This window comes from Crassostrea angulata, chromosome 2, assembly GCF_025612915.1.
Source record: "Crassostrea angulata isolate pt1a10 chromosome 2, ASM2561291v2, whole genome shotgun sequence".
Lineage (NCBI taxonomy): Eukaryota > Metazoa > Mollusca > Bivalvia > Ostreida > Ostreidae > Magallana > Magallana angulata.
The window spans coordinates 31,294,185-31,318,476 of record NC_069112.1 but is presented as its reverse complement, the minus strand read 5'-3'; the positions used below and the strand labels follow the sequence as shown (position 1 = coordinate 31,318,476).

General features: G+C 33.2%; 1 protein-coding gene and 1 pseudogene across 1 annotated transcript; one reads left to right on the top strand and one right to left on the bottom strand.

Moving 5' to 3' along the window:
* The first annotated feature begins 5,419 nt into the window (after nucleotides 1-5,419).
* Nucleotides 5,420-7,228, top strand: LOC128174195 (uncharacterized; annotated as a pseudogene).
* Nucleotides 7,229-10,307: 3,079 nt separating this feature from the next.
* On the bottom strand, nucleotides 10,308-13,324 carry LOC128170441 (uncharacterized). The gene is made up of 3 exons (XM_052836208.1): nucleotides 12,940-13,324; nucleotides 11,559-11,732; nucleotides 10,308-10,676 (listed from the first exon to the last, which is right to left on the bottom strand). The coding sequence occupies exons 1-3, from the start codon at nucleotides 13,220-13,222 to the stop codon at nucleotides 10,435-10,437; spliced, it is 699 nt and encodes a 232-aa protein (XP_052692168.1). The 5' UTR covers nucleotides 13,223-13,324; the 3' UTR covers nucleotides 10,308-10,434.
* Between the last annotated feature and the right edge of the window lie 10,968 nt (nucleotides 13,325-24,292).

Sequence of the window (24,292 nt, the reverse complement as noted above, 5' to 3'; positions counted from 1 at the left end):
ACAGAAAAATAGAATTTGACCAAAATCGTGACCATGCCCCTTTAACAATTACATTTACATATATCTAAGTATATTGTGTTCCGATAGGGTCACTCCGACCTTGATGTAGGGCGAAGATGCGAAGTTGCAAAGGCGACAGTGCGAAGGCGAAGGAGCAAAAGTGCGAATGTACTCGCCAAGGTTTTTTGATTAATCAGGCTATTATTGGTACGCATGCGCTAGGCCATAGCGCTGACTATGAATGTTTATAAATATTTCAATGTGTACATGTGACATATATGTTTACCAGTGCTGGCTATGCCTAATCATTATATACTCCACACAAAATTTAATGTCCACCATAATGTGTAAATACATGTATGCACTTCCAAACTCCTATCACTTACCAGCCGTCTGTGTACCGTAGACCAAACACAGTAACATTCTAATTTCATTATGCGACACTCCTTGCTCATGCATGGATCTAGAGGGGGGAGAGGGGGTCCGTCCCCCGGGAAAATTCAATATTAATAATTTCATGCAGTAAAAGGGGAAAGGGGGTCCGGACCCTATCCCTCTGAATTGATAGAGAGCCCTGCAATTATAAAACATAGGTAATCACAGATTACAAAGCTCACCGAGACGAGGCATCACCTTTATGAGGCATCACCTTTATGAGACCACCTATATCATATTATATGAAAACCATCCTTTATGATCTTGGATATTCATGGATTCTGTTTTGACAAATTATCGTATAGCATCTGTTAAAAAATTGTATGATAATCATATGATCATATGTTAATCAATACAATAATATAAAATTGAAAATTGCATCCTATCATACTTACAATATAAATCATATAATACCATAAAATACCGTACAAAAATTGTGAGATATGATATTGTAACGTATGATATGACATTGCATTGTGTTATACATTATTGTATTTGATCAAATAATACAATATCATAAAACACAATACAATATAGTATTATATGAAACAATATCATATTGCAATAATACGTCATAACATTGAAACATGTGTTATCATATTGTTAATATAGTATGATATTTTATTGTATGATAGTGTATCATATTTGATAAATAATATGATAGGGTATTATAGTATTATATAATACAATATAATTTGATACAACATTGTATCATATCAAATGAAACAATATCATGGTGTAAAATAAAATATTATATAATACAATTATATTATACATATTGTATCATATGATACAATAATATATATAACAACATCATAAAATACAATTTTATGTAATATGATAATAAATCATATAAAACTGTAAACAGATGACCTTGTTAAGTACTATGAAATAAACATGTAAGCTGTTTATGCAAACTGCGCAATTATTAAAATGTCAATAACTATATTGGAAAGTCCTTGGGAAATTATATTTTGGAAATTACTTGAGCAGCAGCATGATATCACATGTCCAGGTGTAGGACAGTAATGCTATATTTGTCATATTTACAGACTCTGTGGAGATCTGATTTTGTATAATTGTCACAAAGTACATGTTTTCTGTTAACCTTTTAACCTATACTCATGTTTTGTACTGATGCGGGAGATTGTAAGCCCGCATCCCCCGACGCTGTGGTGGACAGTTTGACAGTTTTGATACTGAATTTAGAATTAAAATATTGTTTAGGAATTTGCTCACTAAATCTACACTCATGACCAGCGCAGGTGGTCATAAGTAACCTAAACTGTCAGTCCCAGCCGAAAGGGTATATATATGCATGTCAATTGTTAGCAATTAAGACTTGCTTTGAGAACCGTTTAGAGATCAGCTTTGATACCACTATACGATCCGAATAAACTTGTGAAACTTTGATGAGAGTTGGACTTGGTCAAATAACTAGGTACAGACGGGAAGATTGCGGGAAACATCTTGCATCTGCTTACAAAACTTTAACCAGCGCCGGACGCCAACGCCGGGAGAATAGCATAAGCTCCCCTTGACTTCGTCTCGGTGAGCTAAAAAGGCGAAAGCGCGAAGATTCGTAGGCGAGAGTGCGAAGTTGCAAAGGCGAAGAAGCGATAGTAGTATCACTTCTTCGCCTTCTCAACTTGGCACTTTCGTCTTCGCATCTTCGCGCTTTGCCGTCGCATCTTTTATATTCTTCCTATTGTTCATGAATTATACTTGCATTTAGGATTTCCACTATTACAAACTGCTGGGTATGCAAGTGCATCACGCGGAATTAATGATGAAACTAAAATTATGAAAAGTTTACTCCACTGTTAGGCATTATGACCAAGCTGAAGTAAGTAGGCAATGACAGCAGCCATTTCGCCAGTAGAGGTTAACAGCCAATAAGGAAAATCGTCAAAGTACTGAGAGTACTCGTACAGAAAATATATTTTATCTTATCGTCGGCATACTTTAGTAAGTTTAGTTAATATCAAGATGATTAATGCATCAATAGTTTGTATGAGCATTGGTAACGTTGGATACAATAAAGATCGAGTGATCAAAATCAAGGGGGGATATAAACCCCTAACATGGACCCTAACCTCTTATCAACGCTTTTAGAAACAATCTTTTCTTATTATTATCGATCAGTGTTTATTATGTATTAAGATTTACTATAGTCAGGTACTCTTCACACATTTGCTCTGAAAGAATAAAGTCTATTCATGATCACAAATACAACATTACAACAAATGTTTAGAATATTAATGTTCATGTATCACGTAGAAGAAAACAAAACTAACGCAAAATGATTTTTTTAAAAAGAAGAATTCAAGAAATGTAAATAAAAGAATCCATATTCCTACGTTACTTTTTCCATAAAGATATATACATCTATCATTCTAAGATTGACAATTCATTCACTAGTGAATATTGCTTATATTATTACAACAATTATTCTTTCATGATTATTGTTCGTTAATTATCACTCAATATCCTCATTTTGTATGAATCTGTCTTTATTTGCGTCATTTCCCGCCGTATGTCGATGAGAGAAGTGACGCAACTGTTAACAATCAATTTGTGGCAATATAAGAGTTTTTGTGTGTGCCTGCTACGGGTATGGAAAACTATATACAGCGATTTATTTACAAATTCGGTGTTTATAACTTCAAAATCAGTTGAACAGAGTGCAAAAAATTAAGTAAATTTCAAAGTCATACGGTGTAACCAATTTCTATTTATGTTTACGGGGGGGGGGGTCATTTTTCTATGGGGGTCATTTTTCTTCATGTTGAACATGAAGAAAAATAACCCCTGGGTCTTTTTTCTTCAGAAAAATCCAATTATTCTTCAGCTAGGGGGGTCATTATTCTACGTCGAAAAATGACCCCCGGTCATTATTCTACAGGGGTCATTATTCTTCATTACACCGGCATCATTGAATTTATATACAAATGTCATTGTTCAATGTGTATTTCAGACTGATTTATTACTTTGGGATAAAACTTTTATTACACTTGCTTAGATTGAATTAGTCTATCCTGTTATGAAATCCAAATGAGGTTTAAATATCTGTTTCTATGTCAAAGACACATCTATGTACTAAAAGACTGACAACGCTGCCGAGGTCCGAGGTCTCTCCAAAAAAAATATCTTGTTAAGAAAACGTTTAATTGTACTTTTATATATTTTCGTTTGTTTTTATCTGAATGTTTGAATGTTTCATGAAAGAAAAATTTATTTTAATACGATATTTACATCATTTAATGAGTAAATCATTATGTACATGTTATTTAAACATACAATTTTCCCACCCTAACTTACAGAAATGGATGGACTACTCATCTTTGATCATGTGGGACAAATACAGTCTTAATGAAAACAAAACACTACAACCTTTCTTGACTTAACTAAATGATGCATAAGATAGGATAGGAAAGAATATAATTTTATTTCAGTTTTCTATCATGTATCGTGCATCGTATCATATTTGTCAAAGCGGAAAAATGAGGTTAAAGTCTTGAATGTTGACTGAAAACGATAAAGGAATCAGTTGTTGAAATGTTAAGAAAGAGGAATACATTACCGTCGGCACAAACACCTTGTTTGGAGGATTTGTTAAATATGCCAAGGTAAGTAAACTGAAGTTTCTCTCTCCATCTTTGATCTCTCTCTCTTTCTCCTTTTTAACATCCCCATCTCTATCTCTCCGTCTCTTTCTCTTGAAATGAATGAATGTATACATTATAAACAAATTAACTTTATTTTTTATGAAAACTTAAATCATGACATGTTTGTATCTGAACGTTTCTTAATTTGTGTGTATAATATTTTTTATTAGATGCACTTAGTTAAAAAACAAGAGGCATGGGCCACTTCGCTCAAATGAACAAAAGTTCCTTGTAACATTCTCTTTCGTAACATATGCAATAATTTCTATTTTTAACTTTGAATCTCTGCTTTGGCCCAAGTATTGTTCCGTGGTTTTTGCTTTAACAATTTAGAATCTACACTATCTTAGGATGCTTGCTTAGTAATCTTACAAAGTGTACCTTTGTAGTTTTTTAAATGAAAATTTTAAACATTTTTCATAATATATATTTCTATGTTAAACTTTGAACCCCTCTTGGGGCCCCATCATTAGTCCGGTGGTCACGTCTCTATTGATTACATTATTTAAGAATGTTTGTGTTCTTGAGAAGAATATTTTTTTAACACATATATATATATATATATATATATATATATATATATATATATAAAGCACAAGGAAATTCACTTTTTATTGGAGCTCCACCGTCGCCCCGACCGAGGCTTGAACTCACGACCTCTGGAAACCATTCTCCTAGCAGTGAGCGGCCACCGCGTTAACCTCTCGGCCATCTAGGCAAGACAAAAAATCTTGCTTTCGATGACGAACAGAACCTAGCGTGCTGGCCGCGCACTACACAGTCGTTTGAGATACCGGTGGAATACAATTAAATGACAATTTGAGAGGATCGGAACAATACACATTGCAGAGATAAATACATACATAATAAGCACAAACATTGCAATAACTCTGAAATTGACATATCCCTGGCCATAGTAAATGATAAGAAATATATAAAGTACAAGGAAATTCACTTTTTATTGGAGCTCCACCGCCGCCCCGACCGAGGCTCACGACTATGGGCAGGGATATGTCAATTTGAGAGCTATTGCAATGTTTGTGCTTAGGCCACACCAATTTGATTTCTTGGTCGCCGGATCCGCGCGCACGTTCTTTATGACTTTTTAAAAAATAATATTAAAAAATAAATCCCGCATCCGGAAATTTTCGTTCCGTTTTCCGCTCCATTTTTCGGTTTTACTTTTATATTTTTTTATTTAGTCATGACTGCGCTTGAAATCAAAGCTTTTTTATACCGCGTGTGAAAGTCTCGATTTTACATTGAACATTTCTTCGAGGTTTCGCGGTGGTTTACAAACGTTCAAGAGTTAAAAAATGCCTGTACTTGTGGTCAGAATAAGTGATCAGGAAGGTACTGACTGATTGGCAAATACAGTCACCAACTTTTCGGGGGGTAAATTCTACGAGTTGTTTGAAAAGTGTGTGGAATCGAAAGACATTATCTTGTCTGTTGATTCGATGTGGAAGTTCGTCTGCGTGAAGGACAAAATGCCCAATTCATCATCGCAGATAATGCTGATATGGACGTTTCAGAAATAACCTCTACACTTAATTGTAAGTTTGTACAGTTTATATTTTTGCACAGCAACTAGCATTAACCAGCTCCTTGGCATGTAAAGAACCTAACCCTGCTTCATGTAGTACTAGCACCAAAAACGCTTTTGCTTTACTAATGCACGGTAGCAAAAATATCGTACTACCACATCATCATATTTTTTGCAACACAGTTATTATAGAGATAAATTATTATATACCAGTAACACCTGCATTATAACTTCAGACCTTCTTGGCAGACCATGGAAAGAGTAGTCACTACATGTTCCAGTTGAAAAAGTGCAATAACTGTGCCTATTGCACAGTTATTAACCCCCAAGGCTTCCTGTTGCTGAATTCCAGAATTTGCATTTTCTGCCTGACCCTGTTCCTGGTGGAGATGGCCATTATTAAACCTTTGAGGAGGTAGGCATTATTTTTCATTCAAAGGATTCCAAAACATATTAAGATCAGATAAAATGAAAAAGAACATTAAAATCGTTCATGTTGATAAGGCATTGAATTAATTTCTTGAACTTTGTTTATGGGTTATAATATATGATTCTAAATCTATCAAATTTATTAGGTGTATGGACAAGTAACAGACGATACATACAGGCCGAGTGCTCAAGTACAGGATGATCCTGCCACTGCCAACGACAGGCGTAACCGAGATATATTTAAGACCCAAAAAGTTTGTGATGTTATTGTATGTGGAGAGTGCTCAAAACTAAGATGTGTCTACAGTGATAAAAAGCTTACCCGTGAACAAGTAAGTTATTAGTATTGTATGTTATTGGTGGCTTCACTGTCTTGTTTAGCAAGCTTAAGAGGCCTTCAGTACCTGCAGTTTTAACTACGCTAAATTTAAGTTGATATTAAAGTAGATTTGTGAAACTTTTTTTTCATGATGTCATGTATTTGTAGGAGGAACTGTTGCTGCGTTCAAAGGAGGATCATGTTTACACATGTGGAGACCCCATGGTAGCAGAGGATGTGGAAGATCCAGGCTGTTGTTCGTGAGGCCATAAACTGCACAACAGAAGTGGAAACAAGTTATTTCTCAACCTCCTTAAAGCACTACTTACCTCCAGTTTGTGTTCACTGCGGAAGTGTTGACAGTCTTTTAGATGATACAGACCCTTACATTTCTGGCTTATTTGAGCAATATTCTATTGTTAGACCCATATGCCAGATTTGTAAAAATAATGGCAAAGATGTAAGAACATGGGGGAAAAAATTTCTGCCCAAGAGGTGCAGAAGATAAACTGTTGAATGTTGTTCATGATGAAAAGAAATTGTAACAAATAGAACAGTTTGCATTCTTTGCTAACAATTTATTTCATTATTTTGTCCGAAGGTAAAAGCTGTTCATATTGTATACATGTGCCCAAACCATTATTGTTATATAATTCCAATTTTGACTAATAGGGTGTGAAAGTATAATCTGAGACATTGCACAGTGGTTTTAGTACAGTGTAATAATGATTTTTACATGTATTTCAAAGAAAATAATGATATTTTAAAATAAAATGTAATCGCTCGCCTCTATTTTTTTTTATGTCGCTCCTAAATTTTCAAATTTCAGTATTTTAATTTTAAAATTATTAAATCGCTCGCTCACCCCAATATTTTTTTGACTAAAATCCGAAGACCAAGAAATCAATTTGGTGTGGCCTTATTATGTATGTATTCACTTTTTTTACTATTTAAACAAGCTTTTGTGTAAATATTGGGATTTCTGGTGCAGCATTTCTTGAGAAGAAAGTTTTTAACATTTTCTACCCTTTTCCTATGTTTAACTTTCAGTTTTGGTCCGAGGTTCACAATTCTAACAACAATTTTAATTTTTCACGAATAGAAACAAGCTTTGTGTAAATAATTATATTTTTGGTGCAATTGTTCTCGAGAAGAAAATTTTTCAACATTTTCCTATGTATTTTTATGTTAAACTTTGAAACCCGCATGGGGCCCAAGTTTGGGTCTGAAGGTCACGATTCTTACACAATAAAAACAGGTTTTTGTGTAAATTTTGGCATTCCTGGTGCAGTGGTTCTGGAGAAAAGGATTTTTAAACATTTTCCTACGTATTTATATGTTTAACTTGAGCCCTGCATGGAGCCCCAGTTTTAGTCCAATGGTCACCATTTTTTTTTTCAATTTAAAATCTTCACTATATAGGCAAGATTTTGTGTAAATATTGGCATTTCTGGTGCAGCGGTTCATGAGGAGATTCTTAAAGACACACGCCTTACACTTAACTTTCGGTTTATGAAAGCTAAAAACGAAGAAGAGTAATGTGGCTGCTCAGCTTTTAGAGAAAATTGAAACGGAGATGTTCAAGAGGACGAACTTTATCAATCATGACTGCCATAAGTATGTTGAACTATGAACCCCACCTCAGGCCATAATGCGTTCACTGTTCAAATAACGTTTGTGTAAATATTGGCATTTCTGGTGCAGTTGTTCTTGAGAAGAAAATTTTTAAACATCTTTCCTACCTATTTCTATATTGAACTTTGAGCCCCGCATGGGGCCCCAGTTTTTGGTCTGAGGGTCACAAGTTTTACAATTAAAAATAGTGTCCAAATATTAGCATTTCTGGTGCAGTGAACCTTTAGTTCAGGTAAGCTAAAAAAGAAGAAGAGTAATTTGGCTGCTCAGCTTTTACGGAAAATTGAAACGGAGATGTTAAAGAGGATGAACTTTATCAATTATGACTGCAATGAGTAAATATTTTAAAACTACAATTTGTAGTTCTTGAATTTTTTATTAGATATTTATGTTGTTAATGTTTACACAGGAAACAGCCAATCTAGGAAAACTTTCGAAGTAGGCAGGCAAAATACATAGAGTTAAAAATGTGAGCATTTGATGCAGCAAGCAAGTTGACAAATAAAATATGATTGTCACTGTCACAAAGTTTCTGTAATATAATGTTCTATGGCATTATTAAATATTGTTTATGTAAAAAAAGTATTTTTTTAAAAAATGGTGATACATGCATTTCTGCATGTTTCATCTCGAGAAATGAAACTTCCTTCTTTTAAGGTTCATTAGATTTTTGACGGGCGACCAATTTAGCGATAATCATATGCCACTGCCATATCTGCGTTTGTGATAGAATCTTTTTAAAAAAAATGAAGTTTGTATAATATGTTTTATACTTATAACTTTGTAAAATATGATTGTCACAGTCACAAAGTTTCTGTAATATAATATTATATGGGATTATCAAACATTGTTTATGTAAACAAAGTATTTTTCAAATGGTGATACATGCATTTCTGCATGTTTCATCTCGGGACTATTTCAAGGTTCATTAGATTTCTGATGGGCGACCAATTTAGCGATAAATCATATGCCACTGTCATATCTGCGTTTGTAAAAGAATCTACAATTTCAAAAAAATGAACTTTGTCGATCCACTGGCATTCGCTAAAACACTTTGCTACATATTTATGAGAACAGGTACGTTCATTTCTAAATTTTGTCATATGCTGTATTTTAATATCAATATCTTATGAACGGGACGTTTATTCTCACATGCTCTACATTTCTGTCAATTTCTCGCAATTTTTTCGTATATATCAATATCCATAGGAAGCGAAGAGGAATTGAATGTTGTTTCATCTTGTATCTATAGAACAACTTTAAAGTGTTTAAGAGAGCACAACCAGGAGAAAGTATTTGATGTCCTGAAACGAGTAACATTGTATCGTTTTTCGACAAACATCAGGTATATATAATATTAAGTTTTTGAAAATATTTATCATTGTTTTTATTTCGAAATTAATTTACGTAATTGACCGTGTTCTAGTATACTGACAAAAGACGGAAGATCACCCACAGAAAAAACAATGATATAGGATGCGATTGGGACTGATTTCAGCGACCTAATGCTAATTCTGGAAGCGATATAAAACGCCATATCATGATTTTTTATATCTTAAACTTATAGGACATGTCAAGAAAAATTATGTGATAAGCAATGAAGCTCTTATATAGCAAGTAAGATATGCTGAGGTGGATTGAAAATACACTTATTTTAACTACAGTTATAATCCAATGTTTTCTCAGACGTCCGCGTCAATTTGTCCCCGCCAATTTAAACGTTCTTACTGCAACAGGTAAAATTGACGTTAGCTGTATATTTCCAATATATATACCGCGGTCTTATTGTCAACAAATCGCTCAATGTCTTTATATATTCCGTCTCTTATAAACATTCTTGGAAATTTTGCGTCATTTATTTGTAAACCCAGTTAACGTCAAAGTAATTATTAGATGCTTTCTCGGAGATCAGAGTGGAAGACGCGTACCGAACTCCACGTCATAAAAGGCGATGATTAAGGATGTGTAATAAATTTTATAACAGCATTAAATCTTATGACGAATTAGTTATTAAATAATCAGCTGACAGTGCTTTAAACTGTCGTAAGTTTTAAATTCAATGTTATCTTCATTAACAAAAAAAGCCAATATATCGGTTTATAGGACACACTGTGGAAAAAGGTATATTTTTCTATAATTATACGATATAGAATATAACATTTTAATAGAGCATGTGTATTGAGATATGCAAGTGCATTTTAATATATTTCACACCTTTTCTCAATCTTCTACATCAATATGCAAACATACAAAAGTGTGTAAATCATATATAATGCTTTTTTTTACCTGAACATTCATAAGGACTGCATTTATGTATAAACAATTATATGTAAAGACTAAAAGATCCTTATTGTAAATAACCATGAAAAAAAAGTTGCATACACGTGCATGTCTACCTCATTTCAAAACCAACTATCACGAATGTAAATCTCACACAGGAAAAACGATCGATAGTTTTCATTATGGTCGTTACAATTGTAACTGCCAGCACTTCTGGCTCGCATATAATTGTCAGTTGGTTCACCGGTCACGCCTCTTAAGCAGGTGTAGTTAAGCTGTGTGGAGTCGTGGTATCTCCATGTCAGGTTGGCGTCTCTGATACCTTGGACCCAAACCTCAACTTCAGCCAAAGTGCGTTCTTCCTCTTCCAAAAAAAAATAAAATAAATAAACCATATTTGTTTCAACTGATCCGATAATCCCCAATAATCATAGTTTTTTTTCTAATAAAGCGACAAAGAGAATCCAATCGTAATCCGTTAAGAGCATTTTTATATGTTTGAGAAACATTGCTACATGTAATAAGTTCAAAGCCCATGTTTGCCAAACGTACTCTACACGTTTAAAGTGTTTTCCTCCTTTAAGCTGTTAAAATTTGAAATATTTAAGGAACTATTAAAACATTTTAAACCATTCGTCATATTCATATTTCTAACATTTTAGAAGGCTACGTAAGTATGAAGATATAGTAAAACAAACCTACAACGAACTGCCAGAAACGGGCTATTTTACTTGTTATAAACGTAATTCGTTGTGTCCGTTAGCTTCGCAATATGTTTAAAACTCACGGGGAATGAAAATCACTTCGCTATAAACGTCTTTATAAACGCGTTCGCTATAAGCGTGTTTTACTGTGTTTTTAAACAATGTCTTTGATCTTTTGAGAAATTAGAAAAATGAGTATAAGATTTATTTTATCATGTTAGAATTTCTAACTTTGTAGGGGCTGGGGGTGGATGGTATGTTGTTTTGAAAACATTGGGGAAGTATGGGTAATATTTCCGGTTACATGTATCATATATGTAGTATAACAATAATAGTCATTCATTGGGATGGAAATACTTAAACACTCAATATTTTTGTACAGTGGACATTGAGTTTAAAGTAACCCCAAATACTATCAATTATGAGCTCTGAGTAATGCATGGTGAAATATTCACTTCGTAGAATCGATTATTTAATGAAATGGATATGTGAGGTAATGATACGGTCACAAAATGAAACATATTGGAAATACTTCTACTTACCGACAAAAGACCTCATAATGTTATGTTTGGTTAAAGAATCAAGTCGAATTAGATCCCCTCCTTCATGCTGGCAAACGTCTGCAGCTTGGTGATATTTCTTCATGGATTCCTCATACCTCAGGCAAATCATGTGTTCATTGTATGTGTAGCCCGTGTAGTTAAATGGACAAAATCCTAGAAAGAAGGGTAGCTTTTATGTTTGAAAATGTAATCTGTAAACGTAATACTTTAAGAAGCATTGTTTGAATATGTTTATCCTTAATAACAAATCCATGAAAAAATGACAATAACAAACAATAAACCATCTTAAATATCCATTTTACGAAATACAAATTCAAAGCAGAGCAACACAGACCTCCAAATAGATAGAGGTAGGTAAATGTCAAAATCGGAAAAATGTCATATTAGGATAAAAACGAAAGGTTGATGATTTTTTTTATCCTTGAACAAAAATCATAACCACGAAGATGTTTATATAAAAACTATTTTACTTAAAACATAGGCTTTTTTTATCCAATCAGCAATTCCTACTGATTTCAATAAGTGTTGCTTATAATTGTTTGGAATTTTTCTTTATTCAATGCGACGTTAATTAAATTTAATTGACAGCTTAGAGAGCCGTAAACAGTAGGGACACTTTAATAAATTGATTAACGCGGAACGTTTAATCAGCCAATTAAAAGGTGGGCTATTTTCTGAGTCAGTTAATTAAATAATTATTTCGCTTGCTCCCTTCGCCACCTTCTGAATCCCAAATATTTCCTGAATATGATCTCTCCTTATTTTTCTATTTCTTTTTACGATTACCACAGTTTTGTATAAAACGCGAAAATATTGAATTATTATTGACATACATTTTATATAGTTTATATAGTTACCAAGTTTATAAAGTTACCAACTGCCAGAAAATTATAAGAGTAAAAATTTGAACGCACACAAGGAAGGAATCTAGAAAGTGGCAGAAAGAGAATTTTTGTCTTTTTGTCTTTTTTTAAAATTTTTTTTATTTTATAATTTACAGATAATTGCCGAAAGTTTTTCATGTTCCTTTAAAAACTTATCATGGCAGTTTTTATATTCCGTAATTAAAAAAAAATTAAATAAAAGTTAAAAGTTAAATATCGAATGCGATAATATTTAAAATTAAAATTACGATAAAATGAATACTTCTGACGTCAGAGTTCGTTCAAAATTAATGTAACTAATAAGAAAAGAGAAACATGTTCACATAATCCTACAAAGTATGAATGGATATAAAACAAAAGCGAGTTTTAAAAAATTATATAATTTTTTTTCAAACAAGATACATTAGGGCAAATAATACCTGTTTTGTTCGTTTTTACTCACTTCAATTGAAGTATGAAAACTAACTCACACCTACCAGGAATATATGACTCACGAACATCGTCTGGAAAGTACTCATCGCTATCTCCTGGTTTCTTGTCACAGCAATAGCAGGTCCCCTCAATGACGCCATGACTGAACAAGTATAATGAATCGAACACGAACCTACAGAAGCGTTCACACGTCAGAATGGAAGTGAATCCATTGTATCTGTTACACGAGGTCCACGGTGCTTGTAAAGTCTTACGTGAAAAATGTTGTGTAGAAGCTGTTATCAAAATTATACAGGAAAATAAAACCATCGCCATAGATAAATTCATGTTTTTTCTAGTGATATCTTTTTCCACTTAGATTCTTTCCAGACCAACTGACAATTTGCGTTATAACGAATTTTTTTTCTTCTGGGGAGATATGCGCTTTGTCAGAAAACCTTTAATGTATTCTTGAAGACTGCAATGTTCAAAATGAATTGTTCGATGCTTACACTAAGAAAGTTTTAATTATACGTTGCTAATGAGGAACGTTTGTTAAATCAATAAAAAAAATAATATTAGGGAAAAACTCTCATTATAACAAAAGTATTACTTTGCCTACTAGAACCGTTTTATTTCTAGTACAATAGCGACTAAATGTTCATGATGCTCAAAAGAAATCAAAAGCAAATATAAAACCCTACTGCATGATGTTTTAATTGGTTCTTAAAGTACAAAATTGATCGACATCGTCGCTAATTTGTTTTCTTCAGTTTACTAATGAAATACAGTTAATTCTCGAATGGGCATGACTTATTCTCTTTCATTTATGCGAGGCCGGTCCGCTTTTATTTTCTATGCAGCTGATATTCTAAAGAAAAAAATTCTAGTACAAAAATTATACATGTATATTAAATGTAATTTTATAAAAAGTCTGTCCGAATAAATATTAAGAAAAAAAAATAGCGTAACTCACAAAGAAATTATTTTATAGCAAGTACTTTTGATTTTGTTCTCTTAATAAGATATGGAATATTACATAAGGTACATGAAAAAGACCAATTTGTAAACACCGAGATACAATCATTTATTAAAAGCATTCGTTCTTAAGATTGAGGTGTTGGAACGTTGAAAATTTAGGACCGATTTGGACAAGGTTGCTACGGGTTCGAATCTAGTCTTCCGTTATCGCAGTACCTTTGTAATGTTTGGCAAGTTATTTTACTCTACTTTGCACTCCCTCCACCTTATAGGTATAAAAGGTGCTTGGCACATGAGACCAGTTGCCTCTGTGAATGCAATAGAGTTGCATCTCTGCTTAAATGCTACCTAAGAAAATGAGGATGCAATGGGTCGTACAGGTCTCGCTAGGGGACAATACGTAGAAATCACACACTTCACACTTGATTTTTAAGGTTATTTGCAGTGCTGCAGGCAAATATATTAACAAAATTTGGATGATTTTGGGTGATTTTTATTTTGCCTTTTTTGTCTATTGCATATTTTAATAGATATGCAATCAATTGACCTGAAATCAATAGGATTTGTCCTCTCACTACGCCTAAGAAGTGTACAAAGTTGCGCGAGGTGATAATAAACTACTTGTAGGCGGGAGACAAATAGTCCAGTTTGTAGAACCTTCGACACTATATACAAGATCAGGCGATTCACACAACATGCTGCCATGCGCCAAAAACCTGGAAATGCGACAACTTTAGCTTTTGAACTTTGTAGAACGTAGTAAATCTATACAATCAGAGGAATTCGAATATTTAGCTTTAGTGTGTATTGCATATTTTCATAATTGCAGACCCACGTTTTTTTGTAGATGAATATGGTGCTGTAGATTAAAATATATAGTATTGATTTCATACATGTAGAAAAAAATCAGGTAGAAATGAAGTATATGCACACAACACAGTAGTTAACTTTGTTTCATTTATTTATTTAATGTTCCAATGAAAAGTAAAAAAAAATACTTGCATTCTTAAATATTATGAAGTATAGCCTCGAATAAGGGATATTGGTTTATGTAGAAGCATTATCAAATGTAAAATCACATGAGATGTGAATTTAGCTACGTCATACGCATCTTGTTCTGATTTTTAAAAAAAATTTGGCCCTAATTATGTGCACATTTAAACAAAATCGATTCAGTACTCTGGAATGTTTTTTTTATTTACATAACGTGTATTTTATTCATTTTCACAACGCTGCTTAAAGACCTAATATTTGTTAAGCAAATCGATCGATTCTCATTAGATCACCAAACATATGGCGTGTTCCCGTTACGTACACATCTAACAATTAGGTTTAGAACTATAATTGATGATATGGTGATATTTGTAGTCTGTTTTCAATAAGAGATTTACATGGATCTGCTTTTACTTTTCAGCGCATAATATTCACAAGAATATAGATATTTAAACATGGTTTACGTTTAACAACTGAACAAGGTATAGTTCAAATCAATATAGGGCAGTTATAATGCTACTTTAAGCGAATTATTGATATTTACTTTAACGGAAATCAAAAGATAGTTCATTATTGTAATTCTGTATATTTAAATCGAACGCGTTTCGACGATTGTGCCATATATCAATACAGTAATAGGTTTGTCAATCAAAACGCAATTAATACACATCTAGTGAAGGTAAAATTTTTAAAAAATATATCGGAGAAGCAAAGATGAGACTAAAGAAAATCACAACTATTTCCAAAAAAACACGGCCTTTAGGACAAATGAGTTACGACACATGAGCTCAATGGACACAATATAATCCATAAAAAACTATGGATATAGAGTTTTACACTGTTGTCCGTTTTTATTTCCAGATAACGGGACTGACCGTTTCGTTCAAGCTGTACACCGCTCGTAAATAGGAGCAGTCCGCCATATTTCTCTTTTATCACCGCTAGCCCTACAGCCCCTGTATATTAGACACATACCTCTTAACAGTTTAAATTATTTCGTACTAGAGGTGTTATCTGTATAAACGTGCATCGTCATGTTACTTGGTCACAATGAAATTTCTCGCGTTTTGTTTTCAAGCCTGAAGAATGCTTATGTCAAATGAACAGGTTAATGCATTATTTATAAAATGAGTATGCACATAAAATAAGAAATACATTCATTAAACCTATAGACCACGAATGGAATACTACACGTCAGCAACGAGGTTCAGGTGTGTTATCGGTTGTAACGAAATCGAAGAGTTTACATATCTGTATGACAGTGCCAGTTAACGAGCGATGTTCAACTCTGAACTGTCAAAGCCCCCCCCCCCCCCCCCCCCCTTTGAGTAATGCATTAGCAATGCTATTACATATCACTGACGGCACCCTAGATTCAAAAAAAGGAATGTCACTCTATATGAAGGATACCAAATCGAAAATTCGATATAATGTAATTGTTTACAGGACGTACCAGATTGGAAAAAAAGAGTCTTTCCAATTTTTTTTTCATCATATGTTGTTGAATCTTTACAATACTCTAATTTGATTTGTAGTTTTTCATTAATAGCCACAAATCAAGTTTCAAACTAAATCTCCACACCACAATCAGAATAAAAAAGCCTATAAAACCGTGTTGGGTCAGAATGACAATCACACAGCGATAAATACTATAGTTCCGGTCTGATGGTAGAGAGTTCATCGCCGTTTTTATTGTCAGATCATCCACAAAGTCACAGTGATCAGGGAAAAAACGGATGCAGTGAGTGGACAATAGCAAGAACTATATAAGTAATCATTATATCGTTTAACAGAGTGAATTTATAAAGATATATCTTCACGGAATATGGTTAATTTTCACCAACATGTCCCTCATATCTTCAACAGTTTGGGCACCAATCTTTCACTTTCATTTTGTGGTTAATTATCCGAAACGTACACTTTGCTCGTTTGCATTATGGAGATCTCCTAAAGATCTCCATTGTCTACTTTCCAAACAGCAGGTAGACAATGGAGATCTGCTGGAGATATTCACGACCAGTTCTGGAGGTAGCAAACAAATACACCCATTGTTATTGATCAAATGGGAGCAAGATTTTGTGATTCGACTTGCAGAATTACAACAACCCGACGCATTAAAGTGACCGGTATGGTAAGTACTGTTGGTCAATGTGTATCGATAAACTTTTGATTATATTTATAAAATTGTATGTGGAAGTTGATGCGCAAAAGTGTGCAAATTAAACGTATGCTTCGTGAATTTATGTGTAGTGTTTTTCGGATTGTAATACTTTAATATAAATCCACAGTACGTTATTTTAAAGATAAACCCTTTACTAATTACTAAAACTAAATTTAGTTCAAATGTTTAAAAACTGTGTGTACAGCATATATGTCCATACAAGGTAAATGAGTCAGAACAAATTACATTTAAAACTGTATTATGTGGTACTGTAAATTTCTTTTTTTTTTACGCCAGTACTTGATTAATTACGCGATTGAACCGTTTTGCATCAAATCGCGAGAATCTGAAATATCGAACGCCGAATTTTTATCATAGATCTATTTAGTTTACATCTGTCCGTAAAAAAGCGAGAGTTTGAAATCTGCGAGATGTACTTCTTGCGATTTTACGCAAAAAAAATTTCCTATATTCCTATAGTCAATATTAATGCATATACATGTATCTATAGGAAATTCCTAAAATGATGGCACCATCTTATGGTCCTTCATCTCCTGCCTCTACTCATAAGTAGTCATTTATTGCCTTTATTACATCCATAACGTCCTCTGCTTCGATTTCTTCCTCATCATCCAATTTCTCAACCTTCATCTTTTAGTTACTGCCCTGAATTTCTTCATTCATAACACAATTGCTAAGACAGTGTTTGGCACCCTAATCACTGACTCGACAGTAGGGGGAAGATTCGGCTGACAAAAGCTGCTGCCATATGTGTGGAGAGTCTCTTTCAGAGAGCACGCTTTACGTTGGATGCGAGATGAAAAAAAAGGACTTTTGCGAGGCAAGCCTGGTGTATGAAGGTAACCACATAAACCTAAAGGTTTAAAGAAATATATTTGGAGGTAATGAAACAGAATTTTTTTAAGAAATTGGAACAATTTCATTTACACATGCATTCTGATTCACTTTGGCTTAAGTAAAGCTTTTCTGGTGGTATTCAATATCCTCAATTATTTATTCAATGTTCCTTACTTAATATTTCTAATTTTTCTTCATGTATACACATATTTTAGAATTTTTTTGTTTGAAATGTTCGTGCGTTTGTCTGTGTTCTTCAAAATCATTCTGTAAATTGTATTTCGCTGATTTCTTTTAAAAGATTGCAAGAGTAAAGTTGTTCAATATTATCTTGCATATTTTATTGAATGTTTCTAAATTCATATTTCCTATTTGTGTCTTGATGTATGCACATATTTCAGCTTTTGTTTTGTTTGAAATGTTCGTGTGTTTTTCAACTTTCTTTAATTTAATTTTTTTTTAAATTTTATGTTTAATCCTAGATGATATTTTGAGTGTTCCTATGTGTGTGTAATATGCATCCTTTCTGTGCGTGTTCTGCTAATTCCTACTGACTAGATGTTTTTGATAATGCAGTGAGTGATTGTAAACGGTGTGTCTGTATGCTGTAATTTCCTCTGTAATATATATTCATTATATCTTTTAGATAACTCGAAACTGTGATAGCATGTTAAAGTATGATCTGCAAAATTTAATAGTAATATTTAAACAGTACATTGTTGTGTCTGAAATGGCTCAGTGGTTGGAGTACCTGATTAAGCTAACCTTATATATCAAGGGTTTTAATGTTATGGGCTCGATACCACAAACATTTCTGGCAATATTTTATTTTTATCGTTTAATACATTAAAAACTGAATATAGTTAGAAAGGACTAAGTGCGGTTTTATTCAATTTTTGCCCCTCAAAATCAAAGTTTTAGAAAGAGCTTTAAAATAAGGTGAAAGATAGTTAAAGTCATATTGGAAATAAAGGTGTATAAGGTTATCACCACAGTGACGTCTTAATGTAGAAATGACGTCATGAATATTGCATTATTTTGATAAATTGATGTTTTGAAGCAAAATAGGGGTGTTTTCCGATGGTTTTTCGACTGGGAAACATCGAGCGCAGGCTTGCTCAAGTACCATTTTTTAGCATACCATGTATAACTATCTGAAGAAAAACATATGTTAAAATCTTACTTGAGCAGACCTGCGCTCTATACTTCCGAATGCAAAATATAGAGCAAAAATGATAATATCTTCATTTGTTTGCAAGTTTACGGGAATTAGGTCATTTAAGTGACGTCATAGATAAACAGCGAGTGAGCAATGATGACTAGAATCAAGATTAAAGTTATAGGCATCCTCTTTACAATGATTTGTGAAAATTTCATTTTTATACGATACTATTTAAAAATTGGTTGAAATCGGGGGCAGATATTTGACCATACCGCACATAGTCCTTTGTACTTTTGTAAACTTGTATAAAAATATAATTGAATGGATTTCATTGGGGAAAAAATAAATTCAAAATTGTATTTTACAACTTAACCAAACGGACATTTGCACAATCTTATTTCCCCATCTTTTTAATTAAAAATTAAAAATTATTCTGTCTTGTTTTCTTCTTTTTTTTTTAAGAAAAAAAAAGAATATTTTGAGAGCTTTTTAATGCCTAATACTATTCTAAAATGCACGTGCCTTAATTCTATTGAGAATTTTCTTAAACCTCAGCTACCCCTACAGTATATCAAGCTTGTAACATTTATTTTGTGTCCGTTTTAAGTCAATTGAAAGATACTGATATCGAGATGACTTCGACCGTAGACAGTGATCAATGCCCTAGAGATGGAATCCTGTCCCGATCCTTCGCGTGACAATGCAAGAATTGCTGGTACTGGTGGTTTTTCTGCGGCAGATTCCTGTCCCAATCGTGCGCGGAGTGACAATACAAGAATTGCCGGTGCTGCTAATTTCATCATGATTTATCCAAATGCTCAGTCAAATAAAAAGGGCTCGCCATTATACCCTCCTTTTGATGTGACGCACATACCACCACCACCTACAATGTCACATTTTTGGCAATATCCGGAGTACCGAACCTTTACCTCTAGGTATGAAACGTTTCGAAACTGGCCAAAATACTTCATGGAACCCAGCAAAACAGACTTCATCTACACCCAATATGGCGATAGAGTGACCTGTCTTTGTTGTGAAAAAAGCATGGAGTACTGGGAACCAGTGGATGACGCCTATCGAGATCATCTATGCTGGTCCAGATATTGTCATTTTGCCCAAACGTTCGGCAACATGTAAGTGTGAGGAGGAAAAAAAAATATAATGGAAAACTTGTACATCAAAGGACTGCTCTTATTTGTATTTATCAACACTGATTGTCAATAACGTGCACAGGTGTCCTGATTGTTACTGTGTTTCATAAAAAAAGTCACTTGTTTTGGGTTTGTTTTTTTTTTGGGGGGGGGGGGGGGCGGGAGTTGTACGAGAGTGTGTGTGAATGAGGGTGGAAGAGAGTGAGAATTTGTTAAAAATTTCTATTGATTTATTTTCTTGTTCAAAAAACTGTCTGTCCGTTTATCTGTGTCTGTAACAAAATATTCTGTCGCATTTCTCTCGGCAACTGTTCGTTGCAAACGCTTGAAATTTTAACATACGATTTGTATAGGCATTCCATATCGAAGGATATATTTTTGTTCTAATCGGACGTCAAATTCTGAAAGGCCATGTTCCAGTAATGAAAGGCCGTATATCAGTGATAAAAGGTCAAGTACCAGTAATAAAAGGTCAAGTACATGTTATGAAACGCCATATACCAGTAATAAAAGACCATGTACCTGTAATTAAAAAAAAATTATCAGTAATTAACGGCCTGTATCAATTTTGAAAGGCCGTGTACCAGGTTTTTTAAGGCCATGTACCCTTTATGGAACGCTATGTACCAGTAATGAAAGGTCATGTACCAGTTATGGAATGCTAGAAATAAATGACCCCCAATACAAAACAGGAGCAAATCGTATGGATTGAAAACATAAAGAAGCATCTGATATGGCAAATGTGAATGGGTCTAATTTGGATGATTCAAGCAAAGAAACTAATTTTCAAAACATAGAATAACAAACCCAAAGATAAAAACTTATTGATCCCCTTCTTTATTATTATTTCGTAATTAACTAAGATAAGGAAAAAACCAGCAATTCTTCATTGAAATCACTCTCTATGAGAACCCCCCCCCCCCCAATTGTGGCCCCATCCTCCCCCCAGGTATCATGATTTAAACAAACTTGAATCAAAACTAACTGTTTTCGAGATGAAGATTTTTAAAGATTTAAAGAAAAAAAAAATATTGAGCGGCTGAAATGTTCTTAAAAACTTATTAGTAACATGTTAACTTTAGATATTAAAGTGAAATTTCATTTAAATAAAAATTTGTGAATTGTTTTAAAGCGTTACAAAGCAAAAATGCTTATTATGGAATGTATTTAAGCCTGTAGACTAATTGCCCCCCCCCCCGGTGAAATAACAAACTCTTTACTATGAATATGCTAAATAATAATTTATAAAACCCCTCAAAAGGAAAGGTTTCATTGGGAACAGGGGGAGATGTTCTAAAAAAGAATTCTGTTTTCTGTTATTTTTTGTTATAAAATGAGCTTTTTTTAACTCCATATAAGAAGTGTTCTATATTTGTTTGACAAAATCAATTCTATTTAATGAAAATATACATTCATATAAACAATATTTTAAAATTAAACTTAAATTGGACAATACTCACAAAATAACTTCAAGTTATGCTTCCGTTCACAGTTTTTTAACATTCTGAGTTTCAGCATACGGGTAACTTTAATGACTTGCCGTGTGTTTTCACTATCAAGCACAATTGATATAAATGTTTGCATTAAACTATACTGCCATGCTATGTCTTTTTAAAACTGAATGGTAAATCTTAAATAAGTTACTCATTCACTCGATCATTGTAAGATACCGTATTTACATTGGAAATGTGTATGCTTACGCTTGACATACGGTTAAAATTTGTAAATTCGAGTTGATTTCCATTACAACAGGCCTCGATTAAGGTTTTTGTTTTATGTCATTCGTTAATAATACAATATCTGTTATATTTTCTAAATATAGAAATACATATACGATATTTAAAATTAAAGTAAACAATAAACATATATAAGATAATTAAAAATGTTCAATTCATTGTCATAGATCATTTACACTGAAAAAATTGGCTCAATTCATCATACTCGCGTTGGTATCGTTTTTTAACGCTTTCTATTATCCAGGCTTCATTGCAAAGACCCTCTTTGTTACAATCAGCCGTTCTTAAAGCATCCGAAATAATTACATTCAGGTCCACAACAAATGTAACCGCTGCGAAAGAGTCTTTTGCTTTCAATGAATTGAATGAGACTTTCTTTAATAATCGCTCTAGAGTAACCAATATGTAAATATCGCCTTCGTTCGTTTTAAATTTCTGTATAGATTCCGATTTATCGATAATGGCTTCGAACTGCGAAAGTAAATTTTTAAATTCCTCGCTCGGATTTGCGTGTTCAAAAGCATTAATCTCATCTTGACGTTTTAGATCCTCTATGAGCGAGATTAGGTGCTGGTTTAACTTTAAACAGGTTCTTTCATGCTCTTTTATAGTCTTGATAAAGTTGGATCTTTTCCCCTTTACTATACTATGTTTTATTTCGTCATGTAGACCTGTTGCGATACCCGCAGATACCCCGCAAGCCACTCCTGCTGCTGTCACAGCCAACGAAGCACCCGCAGTAAATGGGGCAGCTATTATTCCTCCCAGGGTTAATGCCCCTCCAAGAATACCCACACCGGTATACGCGTACGACCCTACGTCCTGGATGTTTTGCTCTCGCTGTATGCGATCTTTAAAGGTTGTTAAGTCATCGATCACTTTCTTCCTCTCTAGGGAAAAAGAGTGAGTAAAAAACCGTTTTGCTTTTACATAAGATGTGAAGCTCTCCATCTGAAAATGTATAAAATGATTGTATTGAATTTGCTTTTATTGCTGCTCTATATCAGCCAAATTGTCATAAGATAACATAATCAAAATTTCCTTGTAGTATGCAAATCTTCACATTTTTGGAGTTGGGTATAATTATAAGTTATTATGGTGTATACTTTTGTTCGCCGAATCTAACAAAGATGGGTTCGAAATGTGGGCAGAAAACCCTTTACGTTTACCTCATTAAACTAAACTAAATGCAGATGATATCTACATGTAAACAATAGCTCAGTGCATGCTTTTTTGTGTGTCAAGAGAGATCGAGAAAGACAAATATTGTGCGGTTTAACCAGTGCGTTTTCGTTCTCCACCTAGCTGTTACAAAACTAGCTGATAACTATATTGTATTTACTACCTTTAACATAACTATCTAGTATGTAAATATCAACGTTCACTGATAAAATATATTGCGCACACTAAGTTTATTAAAAACTAGGGGCGTAGAAGAAATGTCTTTGTATGAAAAAGTGGATATTTTTAGTTGAAATATAATAATGCACTTTTCATGTTATTTGTTGCAATTGTGGCAGCCGTTAAAATCCATTTTTTTAGGATTCCCACAGACGCTTAATTCATTTTTTTTTCAGTAATTTTTTTTTATTTTTTTTAACGTTTAAAAGCCAATTGTGTATTTCTACGCAAGGCGTATATTTATGCTGACATTCGGGTATTTTGCAGAATTGTATATACACTATATAAATAGGAACTACATTTTTCAAAATCATTATTTTAATTTTTAAACTTATATCTAAAACAGTCATATACAATTGTATTTAATAAATATAAAACAAGACGGTAATTATCAAATGTTCATGTTATAAAAACTCTCTATGTTGCAAACGATCCGTGTTCTCCAAGTGTTGGCTTCTACCACGTTTTGCTTAATATGTCAATAACTATGTGACCAAACTTCGTGTACATTTATCCATTTGAAAAAAGGTGCAATTTTTATCTGATTTAAACGTCCCCTCTTTCACTCACAAAATAAAGAGTCAACGGGGATTTTATTCCATTTTTCGCTTATATGAAAGAGAGAGGGGGGTCTTTTAAAAAAATTATTTTAATACTCAAAACCTTTCTATTGCAAGTTCATTGAGACAGAAATATTCCATTGATTTGATGTGATAATTGCACACTTGTTAACTCTGGGTCGTTATTTAAAAAACTACAAAACGTTAAACAGAATAGTTTATATTTAGAATTACTTACTTTTGATATTTAAAGATGGTCGAATAAAAAATATATCGGTAGATGCAAGCCCCCAACAACTCCAGCAAATAATGTGGATATATATATATAAATATATATATATATATATATATATATATATATATATATATATATATATATATATATATATATATTATCTCTGATCCACGCGCATAT

Bases quoted from the DNA above. Each gene is read 5' to 3' on its own strand.
- LOC128170441 (XM_052836208.1), bottom strand. From the start codon at position 13,222: ATGAATTTATCTATGGCGATGGTTTTATTTTCCTGTATAATTTTGATA. The intron at 11,733-12,939 runs GTAGGTGTGAGT...CCTTCTTTCTAG, and splicing joins TCGTGAGTCATATATTCCTG to GATTTTGTCCATTTAACTAC. The intron at 10,677-11,558 runs GTAAGTAGAAGT...TTTTTTTGGAAG, and splicing joins CATTATGAGGTCTTTTGTCG to AGGAAGAACGCACTTTGGCT.